Genomic DNA, 26878 nt, shown 5'->3' on the forward strand with positions numbered 1-26878 from the left:
CTGGAAGGAAAATAGGAAATAATTCCTATATCACCAAACTTTAACTTTAAGGAAAGAGGCCATTAGAGCTTTATGATGCTTTTTCAGAGCATGTTTTAGCTATAACCAAGCAATACTTGCGCTATTTGAGGTATTTTGCAAGTTTGAAAAAACTGAAAATCTTGGAAAGATAAGGTCCACTTGTTTTTTTATCGAATCATAATAGCCCTGTAAAATCTGTATAGAAAAAAGACAGTTTAGAACAAAGTTACTCAAGTATGGTTTTCAGAGTATATTTACCCAGGGAAGCCACTTCAGTTCTGAAAATTGTTCTCCCTGCGATTGTTATTATACCTTGAGAATACCTTGCAACCGATTTTCTTACTTATAAGAAAATATATAAGTATATCAGGGAAGACCTAAGTCCATAGGAAATAATACCATTTTAGCCATCAGCATTTTATCTGGGCCAAGAACTTATCATCAAGCCCCTCTTAACTAGATAACCTTGCCAAAGCTCTTCCTGCCGCACGCCCAGGAAAGAGCCCGTTACGGCTTGTTAGACGGTTTGGAGTTGACCGTAAACGACACTCTCTCCAGAGAAAGCATGGAAGGAAGAGAGAGGAGAGGTCTGTTGAGTAAACCCTCAGTCACAAGGGCATAACTAGCCCCAGAGTGACCAACGCTATTATGTTATTTCTAATGGCGTAACGTCATTCAGTTTGGAGTCCGGTTCCTTGGTGTGACTGCAGCGTTAATTTTTGGTGGAACAGAAATTTTTGTTGTGCACGATGATTGGGCTTGGGAGGTGGTGTTGTTGACATTTCAGGGACAATATTATGATTGAGGACTGAATTGATCCCAAATCTTCAAATTGGCAATGTTGATATTTCCCTATTATTGCAACACCAATAAAAAAAACCTCTTGAAATGATATGACAAAGGTGTTATTGAAAATGAATAAGAAATGTTTTAGAAATATGAATTATTGTTTTGATAGATGAAAGATTACAACCTGTTGCCTTATCAGATTTAAAACCTTTTTAAAATTCTTTAATTCTTGGTTTTAAACACGGTGAATTCATCGAACAAAATATATATTTAGTTTATTTTGAAAATAAATGATTCATCTTGGTTTTATTGTAAACACATTTATGGCTTTCAAATCCTGAAGCTTAGATTTTTTCTGACTTATCAAATAGATTGATCAATGCGATCTCATTTATTTACCGGGTTGAAAGCCATAAATGTATTTACAATACAATGGAACTTCCCCAGCAAGTCTTTGAAATGGTCTGTTTCCATGTTTGCTGTTTGTGTTCACATAAAGCTAGCTTATGTGGACTTAAGTAATTGACTCAAATCTAATGGTTCTCTTTGTGTATCATAAGCCTATGGGATTAGACAATTCAGGTCTAAATTGCCGAGTAAATTGATGGAAGGCAATTAATCTCTCATAAACTTGGTTTAGAAAAATGACTGTGTTGTGTTGAACAAGAGAGGGCAGCATTACACCCCAAAATTAGCTAGGGAGTATTACACAAAACATCTTGTCAGCATTTACCACAGACAAATTTTCACCTAGCCAATCAGAGACAAGGATTTCAGTAGTTAATGGCAGATATCAGTGAAATTCTCTAACGAATCACTTCATGAAATGCTTGATCGGTCAATTTTTATGTTCCAAGAATGTCGATCTTGCGGAAGAAAAGTTCTACCAGCCTGGGATTTTAACCTCTTAACTTCCATTTCAAAGGTCCTAAGCACCAGACCACAGAGCTTCTATTCTTCTACCTGTTCCCTTGAATGGAGGTTGTTTGGATTATAATTGTAGGGTTTGTCTTTTCATGAATTAAAATCCATGCAGATGGCAGGCTTTTTTTGGAAGAATGTTAGTATCTCTGTGATTATGACATTACTCCACTCTCAGACATACCAAGTCTCATGCCTTAGGTGCGAGACTCCCGTCTTTGGGGCTCTTGCTCATACCCAAAAAAAACCTTGTTGTCATGCCTGTATCACAGCCTATCCCCATACACATTTCACACATTGTCTGTGATCTCATTCTGAGTCACAATAAGTCTCATGCATAGCTGCTCTTGAACTTGGCATCCCTGCACTCATCACGGAATCAATTTATTTTTGGGTGGTCTTGTTTCAGTTAGGCATACATACATCTAGATACAGGTTTTGAAAATAAAGATGGATAAGATATTTATATGCAATGATAACTTCCATGTTAGCCTTACTTAACCACCGATCAAAATCATTGTTTCCATGAGAGGTATCATCGATGGCAGTATTTAGTTAGTTTAACTCTAAAAGGAGCTGGCTCCAGTGATACTCGGTTACAATTTAGACCCATGTGGGGTATTTTATCTTTCACATGTGAATAGGTCCATGCTTGAAGCTCAAGAAAATTAAGGAAGTTATTGGGATTAACCATCTGTTGTTTTTTTCCAAAATTTCACCCGTCTGAAAAGAAGAACAGATTCCAGTCTAGTACCTGAAGTAAGTGACTCTAAATCTTAGCGATCATACACCCAGCAACGTGCCGTCTAGCACCCCCACAATTGTCTGATACTTCAACAAATGTGACTTCCATTTTCTCTTTTTTGTTACAAAACACCCCCACCCATATTTCAATTATTTCAAACTTTCTAATCTATTTGTAGCATTTCTGGAGATACGCATTTGCATTTAGTAATATGTCATTTGATTAGATGTCATGATGTTGTGTCGGGAGCTGCTGAAGTTAGCGACAGAAGTTTATCACCTCATTCCTTTACAATGCATGCTGTAGATTGAAATGATATCTTTAAAGGGAAAATGATTTTTTTTATATCATCTGTTATTAAATGGGCTCTAATAATAAAAGATATTTTAATACTCCGTTGTATGAGACATTAAAAATGAATTCAAATAGAATATATTGTTATACATGGATATATAAGAATATGAAAGCATGGAGCAAACTAATTACAGATTTGCATAGACTTTGCTGTTCAAGCCAATAATAAAGCATACACATACATATGTTTATATATAAATTCTAATCAATATATTTATTCTTATTATTCTTGTTCTTTCTTTGGCAAATTAAGATTTTACGAAGAATACATGATCAAGAAAACAAAGAATTAACAATTCCTAATAAATATTAACCACTGGCTTGCCAGTGGCAGAAAAATTCGACTTAAATATTAAGCCTTCCACCCTTAATCGCAACCGATGGTTAAAATCCGACTCTCTCTTTAAAACTCCTCGTGAGAACGCATCGCTCCCGTTCATGTTTTTGCGGAGAATACTTTAATCTCCCGCCTGCAGTTGTCTCCTTGCCGAAATCCCTTATGACTAATTGATTGATTCCAACGAGAAAAGTAGAAATTCAAGCCTGCCCTATTCTAAATGAGCACATCCTTTACATCAGCTTCAACCCTATGCACTCACCGAGGTGTAGGCAAGGTTCCCCCGAAAAACCATCCGTTTCTCCAACAATTTTTGGCAATGAAATTGTGTCTTACCATGGGGTTTTGGACTAATTCGTCGGCTTCTGCCAAACAATTGGTAAGCGCATCCCTGTCTTTTTGCCCGGTTTTGTGATATTTTTGGATATATAGGAAGTTGGGTTGTTTTGTTTACATAGGCCTAACTTGTTCTGATGAAATCATTACTATATGGATGACATTATTGGCCAGGATTAGTGGGTTTTCTGCATATATACATGTGTAGACAGTAGACACTGTACTTCATTGCTAAACTGGAAGCATTATTATAGACTATACTATACAAAATAATAACATCTTCCAGGTTGAATTTCGATAGGGCTAGACGCGCATTTTTTTTAAAGAAGAAACTCGAAAGCAAGGTTTGAAGTGACCAAGCTTGTAATGAGGGGGTGCTCTGCATTTCCTGTAGTGAAATTGAAGAAGTTCTCGAACACTTTGGTGAATGATTGCAAATTTTTAAAATTATGAGTAGAAAATGTAGAGTTTCTGTATAAAATTATTACCTTGCAGCTTAGGTCTATGTTTGGTAATATTTCAGTATTTTGATAAATGTTATGAGCATGGATCAGTCGGAATGCTATACAGCCCATGCCACTTCTGCTGGTAGGTATTTTAATGGCTACCCTCACTGCAAAATCATAGATATCTTGGTGAATAACGGACCACTAGTCTTCTCAGAAGTTTTTTTAAATTTAGTATGTTTTGGGTTATGATTTTGAGCGAAGTAAACTAAATATTGAAATTGATTTAGTAGAATAATTTTGAAAATGATCGTTATCATTACAAGCCTCATGAGTTTGAGACCTATTGGGATTGCCATTCTGAGCAAAGGAAACCTTTTTTTTTCCAACTGCATTACAGTTGTGGGATTATTTGAAACTAATCAATATCTGGAGCGTTGTGGCCCAGTGGATAAGTCTTCTGACTTTGAAACAGAGGGTCGTGGGTTCGAATCCCAGCCATGGCGTAATTTCCTTCAGCAAGAAATTTATCCACATTGTGCTGCACTCGACCCAGGTGAGGTGAATGGGTACCCGGCAGGATTAATTCCTTGAATGCATGAGCGCTGAGAGGCAGCTCGAGCTAAAGCCGGGGTAATAATAATAATAACGCGCCTCGGAATAGAATATTTCTAGATAGATGGCGCTATATAAATGCCTATTATTATTATTATTATTATTATCTGGATATGTATACCTTACTCTCAGCATTTATATTATTTGAAATTGCATCAAAATTTGAAAGTTTGACCAAAAACAGCTGATTTGTAAGCACCTGACAAAATGCGATAATTTAATGCAAATTAACACATGGAGGAAGTGAATGTATACATTACTGGTACACAAATATGAAAAGTGTTGGTTGGGATTTCCTGGCAACCAAACAATCAGTTATAAAATGCTTCCTCGTATTTAATATCAGATTTATGAAAAAATGCTAGGCTAGTACATGTTTACAAAGAAATGAGAGTTCTTCCTTTTAATAATCATATGAGACTAGAAGGATCACATGAAAGGAATTGCTTTTGTTTTTGTTGAGTTTCATTTTCAGTCACATGTGCCAAGAAGATTACATAATCATTTCCACTGTCAAAATACCATGACCAAACGATTATTTTCATTTTTTATTGATTTATTGACAAAGGATGAATAAATTCACGTATCAGGTAGCATTTCATGAAAAGTATATCCAGTGATATCCACTGACAGGTGTTATAAGCTACTGAAATCCTTGCCTCTGATTGGCTGAGAGCAAATTAGTCAATGAAAGTCATTGACAAAACTTTTTGTGAAATGCTACCCTTCTCTTTAAATAGATATCAACAGTCTTTGTTGAGGAAAAACTGTCACTAATCAATCTCTACATATCAGGAGAGTGTTTCACAAAGTTGTTACCTCTGACAATATCGACAATATCCTTGGTTGTGATTGGCTGAGAGGTACTGGTCCCAGACTGTTACTATGGTAACAGAATCTGCCCTTAATCTTGTTAATGTCTTCAATATTTTCATCATTGTGTATCCTCTTCTGGCACTTCATACATCAGATCCAGGTTGATGAAAGTTTAGCATTATCATATCTTGGCCATGATGCCATCAATGGAAGTTAACATAGGTTGAAAATTATGATATCTATATTCATTACTTTAGACCCTACACCCTAGACTTGTCTTTCCGTTTTTGCAAAAATAAATAATGTTTGGAGAATGAAACTTTACTCTTTTTCTCCTTTTAAAATTTTCACTTATTCAGTTGTTCAATGTATCCTATTTGCTTATTTTTTATATATGACTATGATTTTGATCAATTATTTATTAATTTTCTATCTCTTGTATTATGTAGGAGTATTGATGTATTTGCATTCTATACTTTGCATACTCTATTTTGTTTCCTTATTATTTGTCGCTTTTCCTTTAAGATTTCTTCCACTTTGCTAAATGATTATTTTTGTATTATTTGATTTTATATAAACTTTATCTATTCTTTTTGTTTATTTTTTTTAACTTTCTGTTTGTTCACTCTTTCTTTTTCTTTATCCCCTCCCATTGTCTTATCAAATCTGTTGCTTCATGTTTATTTGTATGTTTGTTCGTTTGTTTATTATATCCGTGCTTTCGACATTTTTCCTACCCTGTTCTTTCCAATTCATTTGTTTGTCTGTTTGTTTCTATCTGTATGTTCAACATACCCTATCCATTGTTCTATACCCTTTCCATTCCGACTAAATCACCATTGTTTAACTTTTTGTAATCGCTTTTAATATTCCATTTTCATATTTCTAACTTCAATTTACTCTTCATGTCTATTTGTTGCTATAATACTTTTCCAAATCACCCCTTGACTAATAATCACTCGACATTTCTCTTTCGATTTCTAACTGTTCTTTCTCTCCGTATTTATATCATTTTTTGCTGTCTTTTATGCCTTCTTTGCCACTAAAATTGCTTTCTCTCTTTCTAATAATTTCTCCATTCCATGTAATTTTTCTCAAACTAATTTCTTCACTTTTTTTAATTCACATTCATCTGATTCATGCTGTTCATTTTTCATCAAATATGAACACATTTTCTGAAAATCTCCTTTCTATTTAAACATTTTTGTGTTGTTCAAATGATTGTCTTTGTTGTGTATTTCATATCCAATTTGTTCCTAACCACATATTGTTGTAATAATTTCACTTTGTCATTGTCTTACTCTTAATTCTGCATATCTTTCTAATTTTTCTATTAATCATGTCTATCTATTGATATTTGATGTTTTTTTACTTTGAACTTTGTTGTGACTTTTCTCCTTTCTAATTTATTGGCATGTTTTCAATACTTCAATATCTCATTTCATTATATTTATGATATATATTCGACATGATTTGCATATGGTATGCATGTTGCATTATACACGCCATCGACGTTGCATGACATCACAATGACATCACCATGCATATATTTGCATATATTTACATATATTTATAATGATGTGCGCATGGCATCATGGAACCATCATCATACCTTCTGTGCAATTTGTGCCATCACTGTGTCCCTCCGTCTGACATGCCCAACAACACCCCTTTTATAGTTGGAGTTGGAAGCGGCCCTCCTGGAGGGAGAACACAGAAGTGAGCTCAGTCAACTTCAAGAGAGGGAGGCCCATGTTAGCACCCTCAAACGCAAGAAGGATAAAATGTCATATGATGCCATAGAAAAACGCGAAAGGGTCTGTGTTTAAGAGATGTTTAAATTTGTGTTTAGATGTGTGCCTGAGTCCATGTAGGTTGTAATTGATCCATTGATAATTTATTGATGCCTTATACCTTTATCTTTACTGAATATATTTCTAGTTATATATAGTCAGCCTAATCTAAGCTCTCAATAAGTTTGTGTGATATTGTCATTCATTTCCATATTTTGAAAATTGAACATCATCAAATTGTTTGTCAGCAATCCTTTAGTTTTAGATTTTATGCGCATGTCCTGCTCATTCAAATTTAGTTCTGTGAAAATGGGCAATATTTTGCAAAATTGGCAAGTTTTAAAATTCCTAGTTTTCCATCTGATTTTGATTGAGCTGTCAAAGATTTTTTTCCATATATAGATATCACCAAATCAATATTTTGGATATATTTGTACCAAACATATAAGTCTCAATCTTACATTAAATTGGCAGTGTTTGAATATTACCTGTACCGTGCAGGTACAGGAGTCCAAAAAAGAATGGGTGCAAAGAGCAATTTTTGAAATGGGGGGATTACAATTTTCTTAGATTTTGCTGTGTGATTGGATGATGCTCAAATTAGAGGGAAGGGGGTGCATATCCTTTGGCACCCCTGTCTAGATCTGCCACTGACACATTTACAGTGCACGGTGAATCCAGGACTCCAAACAAGGGGAGGGGGATCCCAATTTTCTTAGATTTGGCTATGTTTTATATATATCCAGTTTGGATGCTCAAAATATAGGGGAGGGGTTCGCATGACCCCTTCCCCCCCCTTCCTTCCCTGATGCACCCCTGCATGTGTCATATGAGATTTATTTAGCCCATTTGTCTGGTCACCATAATAGCCCTAATTAAGGGGCAAGGAGAAACTAAGTTTGCTGCGAAGCGTCCTATCTCATGTACAAGGTTCCTGTTGTTAGCTGTCAGTATTTGTTCCCTTCTTCTTGTTAAAACATCCTACAAGGATGATATCGTTTGATGGTAGAAGGACTTACGTGATGAAGTAGTTAATATAGAGATAAAATTCAAAATAATAATATTTAGCTTTTTTGTTACGCTTAATGCTTCAGAACAGTATCTCTATGAAAGCGCTTATATTACCTCAGTCTTTTGATTCAGGCTTGCCCTCACACATATCTTTCTCTACTCCTTGGGGAACATTCCAAAAAAGAGTTTACAAACTTAATTGTCTGCATATTACAGTCTTTCGCATCTTACCGAGTAACCATCAACACCTGGGTGGAGAGTGGTAAAATGTGGATTGATGCCTTGTCAAAAGATGCTAATGTGGCAGCGGTGGGATCAAACACATATCACTCTGATTACTAGGCAAGAGTCACCTTGATACGTCCATGCTGCACTTTGTAGCAGGTCTATCAACGGATGCTGGATCCTACTACTCACAGTTCAGTATAAAGGCCTGCCTTACCAGTGGTTGCATTAGATTCAGATCAAATTCCAATTAAAAGTGAGCTCGAATCCTTTCATTAAAATGATTGGAATTTAGATCCATCTCCTACAGAATAAAAAAGCTACAGGATAAATTCAACTTTAAGAGAAGATTTTAAAGGATTTACATTGTCAGCTCAAAGATCCAAAAGAATTTAATTAGCCCAAGAAATCTTTAGACCAAATGCCAGTGAGACAAAATAAAATCTGGACCGGAAGGGCTTTGCCTAAATGCAGATAGCCCTTCTTGAAACTAGACCAAGTAGTCATTAGACCAATTAAGTGCCAGCAACATACAAAGCCTGGATAAAAAGGGCTTGGCCTTATTTTAAACTTGAAGTTAGACCAAGGGCCAGCAAGATAAAATGAAACCTGGAGCAAAAGGGTCTGGCTAAAACGCAGAGAGCCCAAATCATGAAATAAGACCAAGTATCCAATAGACCAAATGCCAACGAGACAAGATAAAATCCTAGATGAAAAGGCTTTAGCCTTAATGCGGATAGCTCATCGTTGACCAAAAATTTTGAAATCTGTTCTTGTAAAGTTAACATGTTTTAGCAGTATACTCCAATGGTTCCACATGACCTTTTAAGAAATAACTAACAACCTTCTGCCTTTCAATGGCATCTGCCTAGTTATCTATGGCTAAAGTTAGCCGGCTCAGCACCCCCATGCAGGCTCTTGTGTAACGATCACACCCCCTAGGACGTACCATCTCGTTATCTTCGGCTAAAGTTAGCCACGGAGAGCCCACACTGCGATTATTCATGTTCTAGCCTCCCTCGTGGCTCGGCTGGTGATCTGGTCCACCTCATACGCTCGGGACGTTACGGATTATAGCGTCCCTACATTGTTCAGTCGGCTACTGCATGGGATATTTCTGATTAGATTAAGCTCTCCTGTGTTCTGTAAGCTTGTACAAGTGCCATACTTTGCTTGCATCGAGCTGCAATGAGGATATTTCAAATGAGAATAATCTCTTCATCCTTGATGCTTGTGTGAACATGATACTCTTCACTAGCATTTAAATCTAGAGGAAAAACTGATGCAACCAGTGTAGGCAAAACCGTTTTAGGAACGATATTTTATGTTTAGATCAGAACAATGCTTCCAGTACAGTAGATCTTCTGAAGTCTTCAAGCGCTTGTTGCAAACAATATGATGGCTGGCAGGGATGTCTTGGAATATGATCCCCTTATGTTGTTTCTGCTTTTTTAGTCATGGATGCTTGTGTTAACACTGTATAATGAAGATGCAAGATACTACATTCTGGATTATGAACAGGAGGCTATATTGTGAACAGAAAACTTCTGTTAGGAATTCGTACAGGGAATTATAAGGCAACACCTGATGCTAGTGTGAACACAATACTTTTATTAGGAATTCTTACAAGGAATTATAAAGCAACACCCAATGCTAGTGTGAACACAATACTTTTATTAAGAATTCTTACAAGGAATTATAAAGTGACACCTGGTGCTTGTGTGAGCACAATACTGTTGTGAGAAATTACTTTTAGGAATAATAAATTGGCATCATATTTAGGATAAACTTATCTCCATCATTTCACAAAATTGGATGCTTTAAGTAGATGCAATATTCATTTGAGTATTTTAGATACCGAAATTGGGAATGATATTTTTCTGTGTTTTATTTGAAATCATCGATCCTCTTGCAAGGAAAAAATTAGAATCGAGATACTGTCACAGCAGTCCATGTTTTAGAAGAAAGGTAGGAATAATAGGCACTTATGTTCTAAATATTAGCATTTTGCACAGATTTTGGTATAAAACTCAGGAAAATTTTCATTAATTTAATAGTTATTCAGGATGTTTCCCATCTCATATTCCGTCGGTGATGCTTGCATAATCATCACATGTTTGTTTGAAAATTGTTCTCTCTATTCATAAGCTGATGAAGTCTTCACTTAATACACATTGCATCACATGTTAACTGTCATGTGCCATTTGGATGCAGCTAATTTAGTGCTCCGGAATTCTGTTCAAAACTTGTCTGTAGATGAGTAAAAAAAAAAATTATGAGTTAGTAGATTGTGATTGTGAAGCAGAAGAAAGTCTTGTGATGTCTATTTTAATCAAAATTCAACTCTTTAGATCTATTCATGCAGGAAGCATTATTAGATAATGCAATTTGACACGTTGATTAGATTGATACAGTATGTTATTTCAATGAATGAATTGGATTTGTCATTATATGAATTACATTAAACAGCTGATAAACATTCTTTTGTGATTAGTATGAAATTTGAAATCTATTTGGTACAAGATACATAGACTTCACAGTCCTTAATATTCAAAAGAATATGTTCGAAGTAGCAGTTGGAGTAATGTATGGTCATTAATAGACAAGAGCTGAAAGTATGTTTTCTGAAGCTTTCATTGATGAATATGATGATGCATACATGTATGTTACATTGACCTTCTTGCATTCTAAAACACAGCGAGACATTCCTTCTCATTAAAATGGGAGTTCTAGCTGATCACTATAGGGCGGTAATCCATTAAAGAATAAAAGATTTCTTATGAAATTCAGGGGTTCATTGATTATCCTAACATATTTTCCCCTTTATTTTGTTATATTAGTTTGTATGTTTGCTATAATCCCAGTGGATTTTTATTATATGTAATTGTGTTGCATGGTTCAGTTTAATATTTTACTTTATGTTATAGCTCATTCTGATATCCCAGTTTCACCAAAAAAAAACAGCTCGTAACCAATCAATGATATGTAACTGGAAATAGCATATTAACTTCTGTAGTCAATCTGGGCCCTGTCTTACAAAGAGTTACAGTTGATCCAATCAATTGTAACACTATGAAAATCCAACAGTGTCATAATTTTCTATGTAGGAAATTTGCACAAAGTCTTTTGTAAACAAAGAGAAGCACAGCAAATTTTCAAGAAAACAATGAATGCATGAATACACATCATAGTTTAAAAATATTTTGAACAAACATGCATAATAGATGTTGACGTTGCTGGCTCTCCATAGTTGCTATTGATCGGATCAATCACAACTCTTTATAAGACGGGGCCCTGGAGTCTTTTTTGTTGGTTTGACTATATCATATCTCATAGAGAAATAGTGCCACCTTGTTGTGTCCTTTCTTAAATAGATTTCAGTGCTGAACAATCGTTTCCGTTATGTGAGCAGAAAAAAACATTTGATATGATTTCATTTCGATTGCAGTTGTTAGTTTGCTTTTTTGAATAGGAACAGTTAAACTTCCACTAAACTTTCTAAATTGGCAATGATTTGAGAATATTTTTCATCACGTAAGCTGTTAAATGTTTCATTAATTTTGTCAGATATAGCTCATTCCGATTCATTAAATTTATCCATTTTCTCCCAAAACTTGCAGAGAATGTGATACTAAGTGTAGCCAATATTGAGAACAAAAAGCTAACTTAGTAAGAAAGCTATCTTCATGTTAACATGCCTGATACCATCTCATTTTACAGGAGCGTCAACGGGTGGAGGAAGCACGGCGACGCCTCCAAAGTTTGGAGCGGCAGCATTTTGAGTTCAAGCAGAAGATCGAGACGTCGCCGAGGGAGGAGCAGGAAGAACTCCTGTCCCTCGCCCGCAGGGACTCCATCCAACTGGACTCGGAGCGGAAGAAGTTTGAGGATCTGGAGTTCAGGCAGCTGGAGATCGAGGCGAGGATAGAGGAAGAGAAAGAGATCCTGGAGAAGAGGTTGTCCTTGGAGGAGGACGAAGAAGAGGAGAAAATGAAGAATGCTAAGGTGAGGATGGAAGGATGAGGAGAAATCCTTTCAGTGATTTTGACTGACTAGTTTGCTCTGAAAGAAGAAATTGCTCCATGTACATACAAAAGAGAAAAACATATAACAAAATTGAACTTCAATGGTACATAATGTGACCAGGGCTAGAAAAGCATGGACATCTTATAGCTGAAATGGGGGGGCAGTATTGTTGCCATTTCGAAAGAGGGGGTATATTTCACACTCAAGATGAGAAGAGAATATGACACCAGGAATTTAGCCTGTCACAAAGTTTTTAAACAAACAAACAAACAAGAAAAGTAGCATATGACTACGGCAAAAGTACAAAAGTTATTGGAACTACACTTCCCTATACATTAACCAAAGAAATTCATCACTCATTGCTGACCCGAACTTGCACTTTACTCCTGTAAAATTAAAAACAGATTTACTACAGACAATGAGGGAAATGATGATTTGGGGTCATCAGATGATTAAGGATCAGATCTAGGATAGACCAGCTGAGTAAGATATTTGTTGAATTCATGCCAAAAGCAATACAAGCACCATTTATGATTTAATACAGGCAAGTGCGTTGACATTGCAGTGTAACCATTTTCAGGATTTTGATTTGACCACTAATGAAGAAGGCCATATATTGCCCAGTTAAAGGGAATCAAAACCCAAGAAAAGAAGCAACCTTGTTTGAAAGAGTAAAATAAGAGGAACAATTGAAGACATATTTCATCAAAATCGGTTAACAAAAAAGCAAGTTAGGGACGTTCAAAAAGTCCTTTTGTACTTTCTATGGTGATCCTCAAATTGGCAATTTTGCTTCAAAATGGCTGATTTTGTGGACTACTCCATTTGTTTTGTACACAAATTTTCAGATTTCCCCCTTTATTTTGACATTTTCACATTTTCTCCTACCTTAACATAATGTGTTGTGAATGATATTTTACCATGTTATGCTCAGAAGATGGCAAGATGAATTTTGAAAGATAATGGGGAAAAATCTGAAGTTTTATGTACAAAACAAATGGAGAGTTGTCCACAAAATCTGCCATTCTAAAGCATGGTATGGCCAATTTGAGGACCCCCATAAAATTAGTAGGAACAAAGTTCGTAATCAACCATATGGTTGTATGTACAGTACAACTGAAATTCATGTGCTAAATGCCTCTGGTAGACAATATGTAACTTGCTGAGACATTGGCGATATAAGTATGACATCATTGGCTGAATTCCAATGGCCAATTCAGTTTTATCTTTGCAGGCACGTATTGTTTAAAACACTGATTAGGAACCAGTCAGAGTGATTCTTTTATATTTGCAATCGATTACAACTCCTTGTATTATGGGGCTTTGGCCATTCAGGAAGAGGAAGAATTAAAGGGGGTGTTTCACAATGATTAAATTGTGACTAAAAACTGCAATTCCCAGTTATAGGGGAGATTGGGGTTAGTTGGAACATCTTCAACAAAAAAAATCTTTGTAAAAACAACCCCCCCCCCCCCCCTGTAAATGCATTTTCATTCACTCATTGTTGCCTTATTTGAACAATTAAGATAACTGTTGGCAATTTGCAAAAAAAATGTCCTTTGAACCAATTATTCAAAGATCATTGTGATAATAAAAATACAACATTCAGATTCAACTCTTAATTTTTCCTCTTGTTTGTTTTTTCTCTTCTAGGAGACAGTATATGACATCAACAAGCAGATGACGTACATCATCAGCGATGCGAAGAAACAAGCTGAAAACATTGAGAAGAAAAAAGTGGAGGCGATAGCTCACCTTGAAAAGGTAAAACCAACAAATATTGCAATTTTGAAGTTAGAATATAATTTACACTGATATAAGTAGTTAAATAATCTTTTCCTTTTTTTATGGGGGAGGTTGTCCTTTCATAAGTAGCATAATGAGAGTCTTGAATCATTGAAGATTTTTTTAAACAGAACTTAATTTTTTAGTTATGTGTAATTATCTCACCAACTTTCTCCTCTATACTTTTTCCTTTTTTTCAAGACATGCTAGCAATGCATTTCATTCACTCATTGTTGCCTTTGAATTAAGATAACTGTTGGCAATTTGAAAAAAAATGTCCTTTTAACCAAATGAAATGACTAAGTTTTCATCTAGTCACTCCTAACTATTGAGTGCCTGCTTACAGTTTTTTTTTGCGCTTTTGACATTCATTGATCCTAAACTCACAAGAAGGTGCATTTACAAATAGCATTTCTTCAAAAAAAAATTCTTGGGAAGGATAAACACCGCATGATTTCTAACTTAGTTTTTAAATGACCTCTTTTGAATTTAATTTATTTTTTAAATGACCTCAGTTTTGTGTAGCTTGTTTACAGTTTCATTAAGATCACAACTTACAAGCACTACCCTATTTTAAATTGCGTGCATCCCACTTTGAAATCCTCGGTCAACATAAAACAAATGTTTTGCTGACATTTCAGCACTTCATATTCCAGTTGACCTTTTTTTCCATGAAAATAGTTAAATGATTATTTCCTTGTTTCCTACAGGTTTGGTTTATCATTGTTCCAGTCTAAATTTCATGAAACTATTTCCTCAAATTTTTGTTTGTATTCTCATTTTAGGAGAAGACGATGTTGCTGAGCATCGAGAAGCAGTATAACAACCTAGTCCTCTACTATTCGAGACATATACTACCAAATCAGAAAGAAACTCCAGAATTGGTAAGAAATCTTGGTCTGATTGATTTTAACTAATCCATAAATCGATTTTTTGTTTTCTTAGATAGAATCTAGAGAGAATTATTTGAAACTAATAAAAATAATATTCATTTTTTATATAGCGCAAATTACTGTCTTTTATCACTTTATTTGTAAATAGGAATATACAAACACACAAAAAAACATAAATAGAAAGAAACTCCAGAATTGGTAAGAAGTTTTAGTCAGATCAATTTTATTATTTTTTTTTAAGATAGAATCTAGAGAGACTTATGTGAATGTAGTTTTTAAAAGAGGAAAACAGAAACACACACAAAAGAAAAACCCATGAAACAAGTTTAAAAGAAAACAAAATACATGTATTATTATTGCATACACCCAAATTATACAGGATTTAACTGTCAAAGAAACAGTACGAAACAAAGAAACAAAATGAAAATAAAGGGAAAAAATCTTGAAAATAATTGGGAAAAGACATTGTTATGGAGGCTATTTAGGGATGTGTCTTGTGAAGCATTGTCCCATCTGTTTTCTGTGTAATAAGAACAGAAATAATCAATTAAGTAATGGTTACATAACATCTATGAGTAATACTTCTTTATTCACCTTAAGACATTTGACAAATGTCACAACAAATGACGTTTATCTGCCCACGTGTTTATGGCTATTGATTCGGTCAGAAAATGAAGTGCACAAATTTTGTTACATGTATATTATGAAGCGTTGTTAGGCATACCATCAACACACTGCAAAGTGCTTTCTTTTATCTATACGCAAAGTGAATCTATTACCCTCCAAAGGAAAATCCGTTGCTAGGTGCTTTCTTTTATTTATTCACAAAATGAATCTATGACCTTTAAAAGGAAAACAAGCACATTGATTAATCAATAATAATCTTTTATTCACTTAGTATGGCATCTTGTTTTCCTCTTGGAAATTCACAGAAAAAAATCAAGGAGATGGCCGAGCGTCGCCTTCGACTCGCTCCGGAGCTGTCTCTCAGCGACGAGTTCCTCGCGAGACGGAAGACATCGGGAACTTTGACCCCAAACATCGGGCTCAAAGGTGAAGGAGGGTCACCGTCTTCGGTGTCTCCGGCGTCGTCCACCAATGCCTTGTCAAGGACGGGAACGACCATCTTGGATATTGAGAGAAATCGGAAACTAACCTTGGAAGAAACAGGTGAGGGTTTCGTAGACATCTGTCACCAAGAGGGGGGTAGGGGCCCTTTTCATAAATTCTTAAATCTGACTTTGAATCACACTTGAATTCAGCCCTCTCAGTAAGCCGTTAAGAGGACTAGGCCATGTTTTTTTTTATTTCACCTTAGAACCACTGACAGTAAATGGAGAAGTTCGAGAGCAACAAGGTAGTTGAAGTGGGAACACTGCTGAAAACTGAACTGTTCAAAAATTTAACAATTTTTTTTTTTTTTTGGGGGGGGGGTTAATTCCTTTTATTGTTGGTATGTGACTGTCTCCTAGAACCAAATGAGTAAGTAGTCATCATTAAGGTAGCTTAATAAAAGTCCAGGTCATCATTGTTTATCATCTTTTAATAATGCTGATATTGGTAGAATAAGAAGATGAAATATGCTGAGCTGAATGACTTGGCTCAGATTCTGTCAAGATACTTGACCACTCAACTTTCACCCCTGCCCGCCCTTTTCAGGTGAGCAAGTGATAGAAAAGGAGAAATCCCGCCTCATGGAGATGCGCAAGAAAGCCGCCGACGAGGTCAAGCTTCAGTGGGAGGAACAACGCAAGCAGCGAGAGCTCCTCAAATCGCCGACCTCCACCACCTCATCCGTCTCGTCATCCCCTCTCAATTCCATCAGTTCCCCCTCACACCTCGGCTCCCCCACTCATCTTCCGTATCGACTGGAGTCGCCCACGTCGCTGGGGTACAGCGACTGCACCAGCGTGTCTAGTTTTGAGAGCATCGAGGGGCATTTGGACTTCGGGGGCCGGTCAGGGCACAGTACTCCATCGCGGACTTTCAGTGGGAGGTAGGAAATGCATCTGTTATTTGATTTGGTTAGATGATTTGATTTTATTTCTATTAAATTATTTGATTTCATTTGATCGATTAGATTAAATCAATTTAATTGTATACCAAAGCTATAGCTGTAGACTGCAAGTTTGACTGGATATGCATTTGTTGTCAACACAGTTTTAAAAGTTCACCTAAATGTCGTAGGAAGCAATTTGGTATCTGTTGATAGTTGGCCATTCTGAATTGGTGGGTGTTTCATATAGCTGTTCCTAAAGTTACAGGCGACTTTAGGAATGACTGGAACATGTTCTCAGGTACTGATCAGTTATAGGGATATACCATCTAGCACAAGAAATGGTTACCAGTCATGCAAAGTTATTTGTAACGTAAGAACAACTTTTATGGAACACCCACCGGGTTCTTCAACACAATTTGCTAGAAGGTATAATATTTCAAGCCACCTTGAAACTGTCACCTAATTTCTGTTTCAAGTCTAATTCCTGGATTCCAGTTTATACCATTTTCTTCTGGTTCAAAAAGCAGCAAAAACTCCTCTGTACTCAGGGGTGTGAGAGCTCAGATTTCAGATTTTTGTTTTGATTTTCAGCTGAATTTCAGCTTATTTTGTGCTTTCCTCTGTACAAAAAGTATGGGAGCTCTTTCTATTTCAAACTTTTTCAATACTCTTCAGCTTTTTTCAGACCTTTTTATTTATGACCACTCACACCCCTGTCTGTACTTGCATGTAATTCAAATCTGCTTATGTAAAAATTAATTGTGAATGTAATGATGTAGGGGAAGGCGGGGTAAGTTGAGCATAGGGGCAAGTTGAGCCACCAGCCCCAGGCCAATAATGAATGAGTCAGACATTGTGGTAGTGTCATGTATTGATGACCCATAGCATAACCCCTAACCCCACCATATTGTTTTCAACTTTGAAACAAAAAGTAGTTTTTTAGAGGGAAAAATATGAATTTCAGCCAAAAAAGTAAAAAAGAGTGTGAAATAGATAACTGCTTTATAAACACACACGTCTTTAAATATAATAAAGACATGATAACAACATTATTAGTCCAGATATGGATCTTCATTCTTGTCATAGTCTTTTATATGATGGATGCATAATAAATGTGTGGATACAAAATTATCGCACTAAGTTCGGACTGGGGTAAGTTGAGCCAAACAGCATGGGGCAAGTTGAGCCATGGTAATTCCTATGGTAATGTATCTTAAAAAACAAACAAACCATAAAAATCGATTGAAATGCTGGCTGAAAGGAGTAAATTTACATGGCTGCTCTTTTCCTTTTAAAGAATGTTAGTATTTATAGAGAATTAGCAAGTGAAAAGACTTTAAACAAAAAATTGACATGCTGGTTCTCCCCTCATACATTTTGTACATAGTTTTTGTGGCTCAACTTACCCCAGAAGGTGGCTCAAACTTACCCCATATATGGGGCAAGTTGGGCCATTTGACATCGTTTTTTTTCAAAGGTCACGATGACTTTCAGTGTGGGGATAGAGAGTTATATATAGGTGGAAAATATTTCAGAAGAATTAAATTTCAAGGCAAGGTACTTATTTCGACAAGATTATTAATCATATCAATTCTAACATGCAAAAAGCAAAAACTGTCACAACTTACCCCGCCTTCCCCTACGTATCCACCAAGCAATTCCATCTTTCCTTATAGTGTTTATATTTAGATTGCAATTTTTCTAAAAATTCATTGTACAGGACAGTGTGCTATATACAATCAGTCATCTCCAATTAAAACTGCATGAGGTCAAGCGAGTGCTGCGTTGCCTATGACCTTCCTCGTGACATCCTATTAAAGCACAAAGGATTGATGTATGAACTACTACTCTCTCCCTCTCTTGCAAATAAAAATTATGCTCGTTTCTCATTAATAAAGATCATCTCCAAGTTCTGTGATGTCACAATCAACTTGTTGTTTTCATCTTTTTCTATCTTAATAGACATAATTCACAATTTCCAAAATTTTGGTAAATAAAAATTAAAAAAAAGAGGAAAGCTCATGGTAAATGAATCCACTCTGACTGTTGGTATCCAATAGGATAAACTGCAAGAGCACAACAGTTAAAACATATTCTTCTGAAAAGTCCAGAGTTTGCACAAGGGGGGGGTCCACTAACAGATGTTTGGTCTCTACATTCTGGGAATTGCCCTTTTGCTTGAAAACAAAATGGCAATAATCTTTCTGTGAATAGTTCATTAATTGGAAAAAAAAAGAATATTCATCTTATTTTGAAGTTATTTTCAGAAGTTTATGTTATTTCTTGGTCAACATGCCTGCATGGTCATAAGACCTACCATAGGTCATCTGTAGCAGTACAGAGAGGATATACTAATCCCACCTACAAGGTTACCCTATTAATCCCCTTCCCCTTCCACTTTTCCTCCTTCCTTTAATCCCATTACAGACTAGTAGTCCAATCAGTATTAGCAATAGCCTTGAACTAGATCACAATGCTGTTTCCGATTTCACTCTAGTGTGGAGCTCACGTAGGAAACAGGATATTATTACCCATGATGAGTATAGCTACTAGGTCACTTGCACAGGTTATGTCAGTTGTAGTCCCATACATAAACAGAGATGTGGTGTTATGGTTGGGAATTGGTATTGATAATAAAAGTTTGGTATTAATATGTGCAGTGAAACCATTCTAAAAGTTTACTCGAGAGATACAAGGGGGGCAGGCTTCATGAACGGGCTCTTAAGTATAGTATCCAATGTCCAAGGAGAAATTATGTGGTCTTAACGGTCAGATATCCCTTACCTCAGAACAATTCTTCATATGGAGGGTAGAATCTAAATTTTTATCTTTCAAAACTCTGTTGAGGTAGAATTTTTGTATTTTAAGTACTAGCCTAACTTTCTTTCATGGGAATGATTTTTTTCCCCTTATGTGTTTTTTTTTATGTACATCAGTGCTTTAATCAGCTATGATTAGACTAAGGAGATGTTGCTAAAATATTTTGCAATCTATTGCAAATATGCTGTTGCAATTTTACAATTAGTAGATTCATTTTAATTGTGGAAAATTTGATGTTACTGCTTGTTTCAAGAGCAGTTTAATAAACAATTGTATATTTGCAATTAATTTCATAACTTGTTATTGATTTAGGGATCGAAAATAGACTCGGGATTGATCACAATTTTCTAACAATGCCCCATTGGAGGGTATTTGACCAAGTATAATATCTATGTAGACCAAACAGAAATTAGATCAAACTGATCGTAGGCAGAATCGGTTTAGCCAATGTGGCATTAGACTATCTGAGATGTTGACCAACTTTTTGTAGGCTAGGGGGCTGTTGCATGAAAGGTAGTATAACAGTAACTTTGCCATGCAATGGTAGCTAATATACCATGGTAACAATGCTCAACAGCCAATCAAAATCAAGGATTTTATGGAAGGTAAAGGTAAATGCCACTTATGGTAACGATATCAAAATGAGTTCGTACAGAATCCAATGAAATGACCACCAAAGTGTCTGTCTGTATAACAAATATGTGCCGAAGAATTCGGGAAGAAATTGTGTAATTGCTAAGAAATTAGCAAATTAGCACAGGATTCGGGTCAGAGTAGATTTCAATATTTCACAAAGTTCAGTTTATGTAACTGTACCAGATCTAGATCCTTGATGATATACTGACAATTAAGCCTGGTTTTACAGACTGTCTCATGAAATCTGTGTTTACTGCAACTACTGGCATTTCTCTTTAATTGAATGGCAAAGTTACTCTAATGGTAGATATACACAGTGGGACCCTAGTGAATATAAAATAGCAGACTGTGTTTCCTCTGCTCATCACTGTGTGTTTGCCTGTTCATCCGTCCCGTCTGGTTGGGGCGTTTGTCTGCTCCGGTTTGTGATTGTTTATCATCCCTTGATGCGGGTAGGATTGCTACGCTGTCTGCACGACATGCCGATCACTTCCTAAAAACATACATCACTTCCCTTTGTTATCTTCCCTTTCATGAAACAAATCGGTTAGTGATTGTCACTGATGGCTGTTATAAGCTACTGAAATACTCTCATCTGATTGGCTGAGAAAAAAATTGTCAGTGAAAATCACTATTTACCTCATGAAACCTTCTCCCTCAGTCTTTTATCATCTTCCTTTGCAAGTCTCTTTTTTCCTGTCTAGGGGCCTGTTGCAGAAAGAGTTGCTTTTAAATGCAAGTCAAAATATCAATCTCAAGTTCCATATACAGGTGCTTCATTGGCTGAAAATCAAGTTGCACATGATTTTTTGAGTCCCGTTTGATCGCAACTCTTTCTGCAACGTGCCCCAGATCATGTCTGTTATTTCCTTTTGATCGCCCTTTCTTGATAGTTTAATCTGATTCTTTCTCACGAATATCAAACCTTTTTCCTCTTCGACTATTTCTTTACCGTCTCTATACCGCTGATATCTGCCTCACATTCTGCCCCTTTATCTCTCTTTTCTCCTTTGTCTCTGCAAGTGGCTGTCTCATACCCCTTTCATAAACCCAATTATGCGGCTAATAGCAGCATAATTTGGTCGTAAAATTGGAGGAGGACAAGAGTAATCCGCATTATTTTGATGCTGCTATTATCCGCATAATAGCAGCATCGGGACAAGATTTTGAGTTTATGAACGCATTTCCAAATAATGCGGATAATTGCCATGGTGCGGTCACAAGGTCACCCTTTTCCAACACAACCGCATCGGAGGGGGCGTGTCCAGTTGTCATGACGATTATCCGCCTTTTCAGGACGGGCGCTCGTGAAAATAATGCGGCTTATTTTCGGAGTTTGTGAACTCAATTTTTATTGAATTATCCGCATTACTCTTAGGCGGCTAATTGGAGGATAGGTTTATGAAAGGAGTATCTGTCTGTCTCTCTTGCTCTCTCTTTGTTTCTCTGTTTCTCTCCTATATTGTTTCTGCCTCTTTTTTCTGTTGATCCGCTGATCAATGCAGGCTCTTTCCCCTTTGCAATCTGCTCCATATCTTCCTCTCAGTGTCTCTGGTAGTCTATGGTAAGCTTTAGTCACACCTGCGAAACCGACTCTACGTCAACAACAGCTATTACTTTATTATCAATGACATACCATTGGTCAGTTTGGAGTCATGTTCATCAGTGTGGTGGTTGCTGTGTTGTAGTCAAGGCTCAAACCTCCAAGGCAAAGGCTTTAATACCCAAGGCCAAAGTTTCAATCCCCAAGGCCAAGGCCTGAAAACCTCAAGGCCAAGGCCCTCTCAAGGCCAAGGCTTTGAAAAAGTAGGCCTTAAGGCCAAGGCCGAGCATCAAGGCACTACAACACTGGGTGGTTGGAGCATTATCCTTTTTGAGTACCTCACCTACATCACTTGCACACTTTCCCACTCTTCTATTTTCTCTTTTTCTTTCTCTGGCTATCCTCATTCTAGGATGCAATGCAGTATTGACATTCATTTCTCTTTTCAATTGTTGATCTCTGTTATTGTTGAGCGAAGCTGAACTTTTGCCCGTAATTTATACCTTCTTGGCTTTTTTAAACCCTTGGGTTCGCCCCCATCGGTCCCAGTGAATCATTCTTCTATCTTTCTCTGTTTTCTTTTTTCCTTCTCTACCGCCCTTGCCCTCCCTCTACAGTTGTGCCTTTTTCTCTCTTTCTCTCTCAATTTCTTTCTAACTCTCTATCTCTTTTTTTCTGTCTCAGTTTCTCTCTAAATCACTCTCTTTTCTTTCTGTCTGTCTCTCTCTCCCCCTTCTTTCCCACTCTCTTTTTTTCTCTCTCTCTCCCCTTTCACCATCTAGTCTCGCCTCCCTCTGCATAAAAAGGTGTCAATCTCCGTCGTCGGCAGCGACTGACAGCACCTTATCCCCTTCCTGTCAATGACATTTCACCGATAGGAAATTAGAGCATCCCTTTTTTGCCCCCCCCCCCCCTCTTCTCTAGCTCTCAGCTTACACAGACTATCACACACAACTTGGCTCTTGATCAAAGTCAAAGTCATACCCCTCCATTTTCGGCTCACTCATTTTATAAATCTGAATCCTGAATCAAAACACGCTGTCGTCCTTCTATTGAGCCACTAATTCATTTGGAAGTTTTATTTTCTGGGAATATCTATATGCACTTGTTTGTTGGGCGTTGCAACAGCATTCATTTGGCATCATGAATCAAAGTGTTTTGTAAGTATGGGAATGTTGTGTTGATTTAATGTTATGGTTTGTCGTGGTGGTATTTATTTCATGTGTGTTCAATGTGCTGAGGTATAAATCATTGATAGACTGTTTTTGTTCCAATGAGAAATCACGTTTAAGAGATACGGGAAATCTCTCTCTTTAAACAAGATGGCTTATCGGGGGGGGGGGGGGGGGCAGCCAAAATTATTGCTGTACACATGCATGACCAAAATATGTGTTTAAAGTGGTGTTTTTTCATTTTTGGACGCGTGCTGCGCGTGCACTCGTTAAGGGTATCAAAAACACAGATTTTCAAGAAAAAGGATGGTTTTGAAAGACTGGTCAATGGTCAATCGTGGGGTCAAAGGTATTTAAGGTATTTTTTTTCCAAAGCTTTTTTATAAAGACTAGCCAAACGTGTGTAGGGTATGTGTTCTCCCCAAGCTTTTTCCCCCAGGTCATTTTCTGGCAGGGGACAAATTGTGTAAATAAAGCCCGCGAAAAACTTGTTAAGGGGGTTATTGTGCACACAGAGAAAAAACTTGTTTATAGGGTGTTTGGAAATAATTGGTCACGCATGTGTACAGAAATACATTTGACTACCCGAGGGGGGGGGGGCTCATTAAGCAGGACAGGTCAATCTTTTAGGGGCAAACTTTGCATCGATGCCACCAACCTGATAAAGAAATGTAAGAACCCTTGTTAAATAGGCCCCCCTTTTGATGTTTTTTTTTGGGGGGGCTGCCATTTCATTGCCCAAGACATGTTAGGCTGTATTTGTAGGCCAAAGGTTTTCACATGGAGGTAGACCAGCAGCCTGTTGCATAAAACTTTTTACCTGTGAAAATTCCGGTAAAAACTGAAAACTAAGGTTATTCTGATTTCTGCCAATGACTTTAACACGGCAAAAACTCAGGTAAAAAATACCGGAGTTTTCTCAGGTAAAAAGTTTTATGCAACAGGCCCCAGGGGCCCATTTCATAAAGAATTTGCAACTGTTGTAACTTTGCCATTATGGCAACTACCATGGTAACCATGATTCTGATTGGCTGATCAGCCCTGTTGCCATGGTAGTTGCCATAATGGCAAAGTTACAACAGTTGCAAGTCCTTTATAAAACAGGCCCCTGATAACTATGTCAATTCATGCACCTCGACCTACATATAGGTAGATTATTGTTATGCATGCATTTATAATAAATAAGGCTCTTCTTGCCAACTGATATCTTCTTTGGCTTCCCCTACATAGCAACATACAATACATACAAATTGTGTTTTATATAATCTATAAAGCCAGAGTAACATACTAACAGACACCTTGTGTTGAGAATCTCCATGTTTTCCCCAGGAAGTTCCCCCGGAAAAACAGTAATTAGGTACATCAACTATTTTTGGCTTCCAGTCTCCTGTATCATAAAGCTTAACGATTGATCGTAGCACTGATTTGTACAATTGATCATACATAATATTCAATGCAATCAATCGTGGAAATCAGTTTTAAGATCAATTGCTAGGGTTTTTGTTACAGGGACCTGGCTGGTGTTTCGTAAAGCCATTTGAGATTAACCAAAGTTAATTATTTTATTTTCAATGACAAACCATTGAGCAGATTGGCTTCTTATTTAATTTTTGTGGCTGTAACACATAAGTTATGCAACTTTACACATGACAGTGATCTTGGCCCTGTCTTACAAAGAGTTGCGATTGATCCGATCAACCTCAACTATGGACGGCCAGCAACGTCAACATCCTAAAATACATGTTTATTCAAAATATTTTCTAGATATGATGTATACAATACATTCATCATTCTCTTGAAGATTCAGTGTGATTCTCTTTGTTTACTAAGGAGATTGTGCAAATTTCCTGTTGAAAAAAATTCTAGTATGGATGGATTTCCCATAGAGTTGAGATTGATTGGATCAATTGTAACTCTTTGTTTAATAGACGAGACCCTGTTGCATGTGAAATCAGATTCCCAATCAGTTCTATTCTCATTTATTATGATTGAAATCCAATCGATGTAGATGAAAATTGTCTGTTATCAAACATCTGAATTGTATGATTTGTTGAAATCAATTATGATTATTTGAAAGCCACTCATACAATTTTAAATCAGGAAAAGATTGATGTATCAGAACTAGCACAAGAGTGGGTCATGAATTGTGCATAACTCACAAACAACTTTATGAAACTCCTTCTGAAGAAGTATTTTTAGCTACATTGCATCACTTTAATTTTTTAAAGCATTATATACTCCTCCAGTGTTGAGTATATGTCATGTGCCATTCCTTCATTAGGTCATGGCTATGTTATTTTAGGGATAGAATTACACATACTCACCTACCCTCGACTGAAGCACTCATTCTCCCAAATGTTTTGCAGTACACTTGCAAATGTCAGATACTATTGAAATTACACAAAAACCATAGTGTTGAAAATAAATAATTTGTGTCTATCAATTGGTATCTCTCCATTGTGATTACCTCAAGGAAGCTTTATAGAGGGGTGAAGTTCCTAATTTGTCACTTCCTTGTTTGAAATAAAACAAAAGTTTGTGCCCTCTCCATTCTTTACTCAATTATCTTACTTACTCATCGATTTCAGTTTCCAAGATATTTTTCATGAAAAAGAAGAAAATGCTCCTAAGATGCAACTCGCATCAGCTCCTAGAGTTATCATGTGATAGACCTGGGCACCGGTACACAAAGGTTAGCGATTAATCGTACGCTTGATTATCACGATTGATTGATCAATCGTAGAAAAGTGTTCTACGATCATCGCTAAGCTTCATGTTACAGGCCCCTTGTGCCACATGTAAACTTAAGTTATGCAAGCCAAATATCAAAAAGAATTAAAACATTATTTTCACTTTGATCGATTATATCATGAACAGGTAGAAAACTTATCATTAACCACCTTTCTTCATCTTTTTTTTTCCTTTGTAGTTTTGTGAACATGTCAAGAGAGGAGAGGGATAAGCTACTCATGATGGAGAAAGCTCTCCGAGATGCTCAGGTGGAGAAGATGGCTTTGCTAGAACAACAGGTAAGATGATGGCATTCTCTAAAGTTGCCTTCACACCAGAGCCAATGTTCAGACTAGGGTCATGTTGGACAGTGGTGAGTTTATGAGCCAGATTGGGAAGGGTCTTGGGAACACTAAGTCAATGGTGTGTGCAAGGACAGAAAGCCAAAGCGGAGGTCCGACTGGCCGAGACGTAAGGCCAAGGCCAGACTGTCATAGGCCAAGACCCCACTACCCAAGGCCAATGGCCCAAGGGCCAAAAACTAATTTGAAGGGATTGTTCACACAAAGCATACCCCATCTGACATTAAAACCAAGATGATAACTTTGCCTGTTTTCTTCTGGTGATTTGATACGGTTTAGGACATGCGTCAAGCCGTATCTAGGATTATCCAATGGAGGGGGTGCAGATATCAAATTTTACAGTTGAACTTGAAGAGGTGCAGATAACAGCATTTTTGTAGATTAAGCTATATAAATATTAAATGGGCAATTATCAAAACGAAGATGGGGTATGTGTCCTTGCCTGGATCAACCACTGCTTATCTACTCTAGTATGATAGTTCCTTAAATTTATGTTTCTATGA

General features: G+C 36.7%; 1 protein-coding gene across 4 annotated transcripts in view; it reads left to right on the forward strand.

Annotated features, from left to right (window-relative positions):
- LOC121420237 (pleckstrin homology-like domain family B member 1) overlaps positions 1-26878 on the forward strand; it is a 68433-nt gene that overhangs the window by 34252 nt on the left and 7303 nt on the right. For 2 of the 4 annotated variants that reach the window (XM_041614799.1, XM_041614802.1), the window contains 7 exons: positions 7060-7197; positions 12130-12414; positions 14089-14199; positions 15006-15104; positions 16046-16283; positions 16773-17109; positions 26213-26312. In XM_041614799.1, coding sequence (XP_041470733.1) covers positions 7060-7197; positions 12130-12414; positions 14089-14199; positions 15006-15104; positions 16046-16283; positions 16773-17109; positions 26213-26312 — 1308 coding nt within the window. The remainder of the gene's footprint in view (positions 1-7059; positions 7198-12129; positions 12415-14088; positions 14200-15005; positions 15105-16045; positions 16284-16772; positions 17110-26212; positions 26313-26878) is intronic. The other 2 variants (XM_041614801.1, XM_041614800.1) reach the window with 1 other exon arrangement.

This window comes from Lytechinus variegatus, chromosome 8, assembly GCF_018143015.1.
Source record: "Lytechinus variegatus isolate NC3 chromosome 8, Lvar_3.0, whole genome shotgun sequence".
NCBI lineage: Eukaryota > Metazoa > Echinodermata > Echinoidea > Temnopleuroida > Toxopneustidae > Lytechinus > Lytechinus variegatus.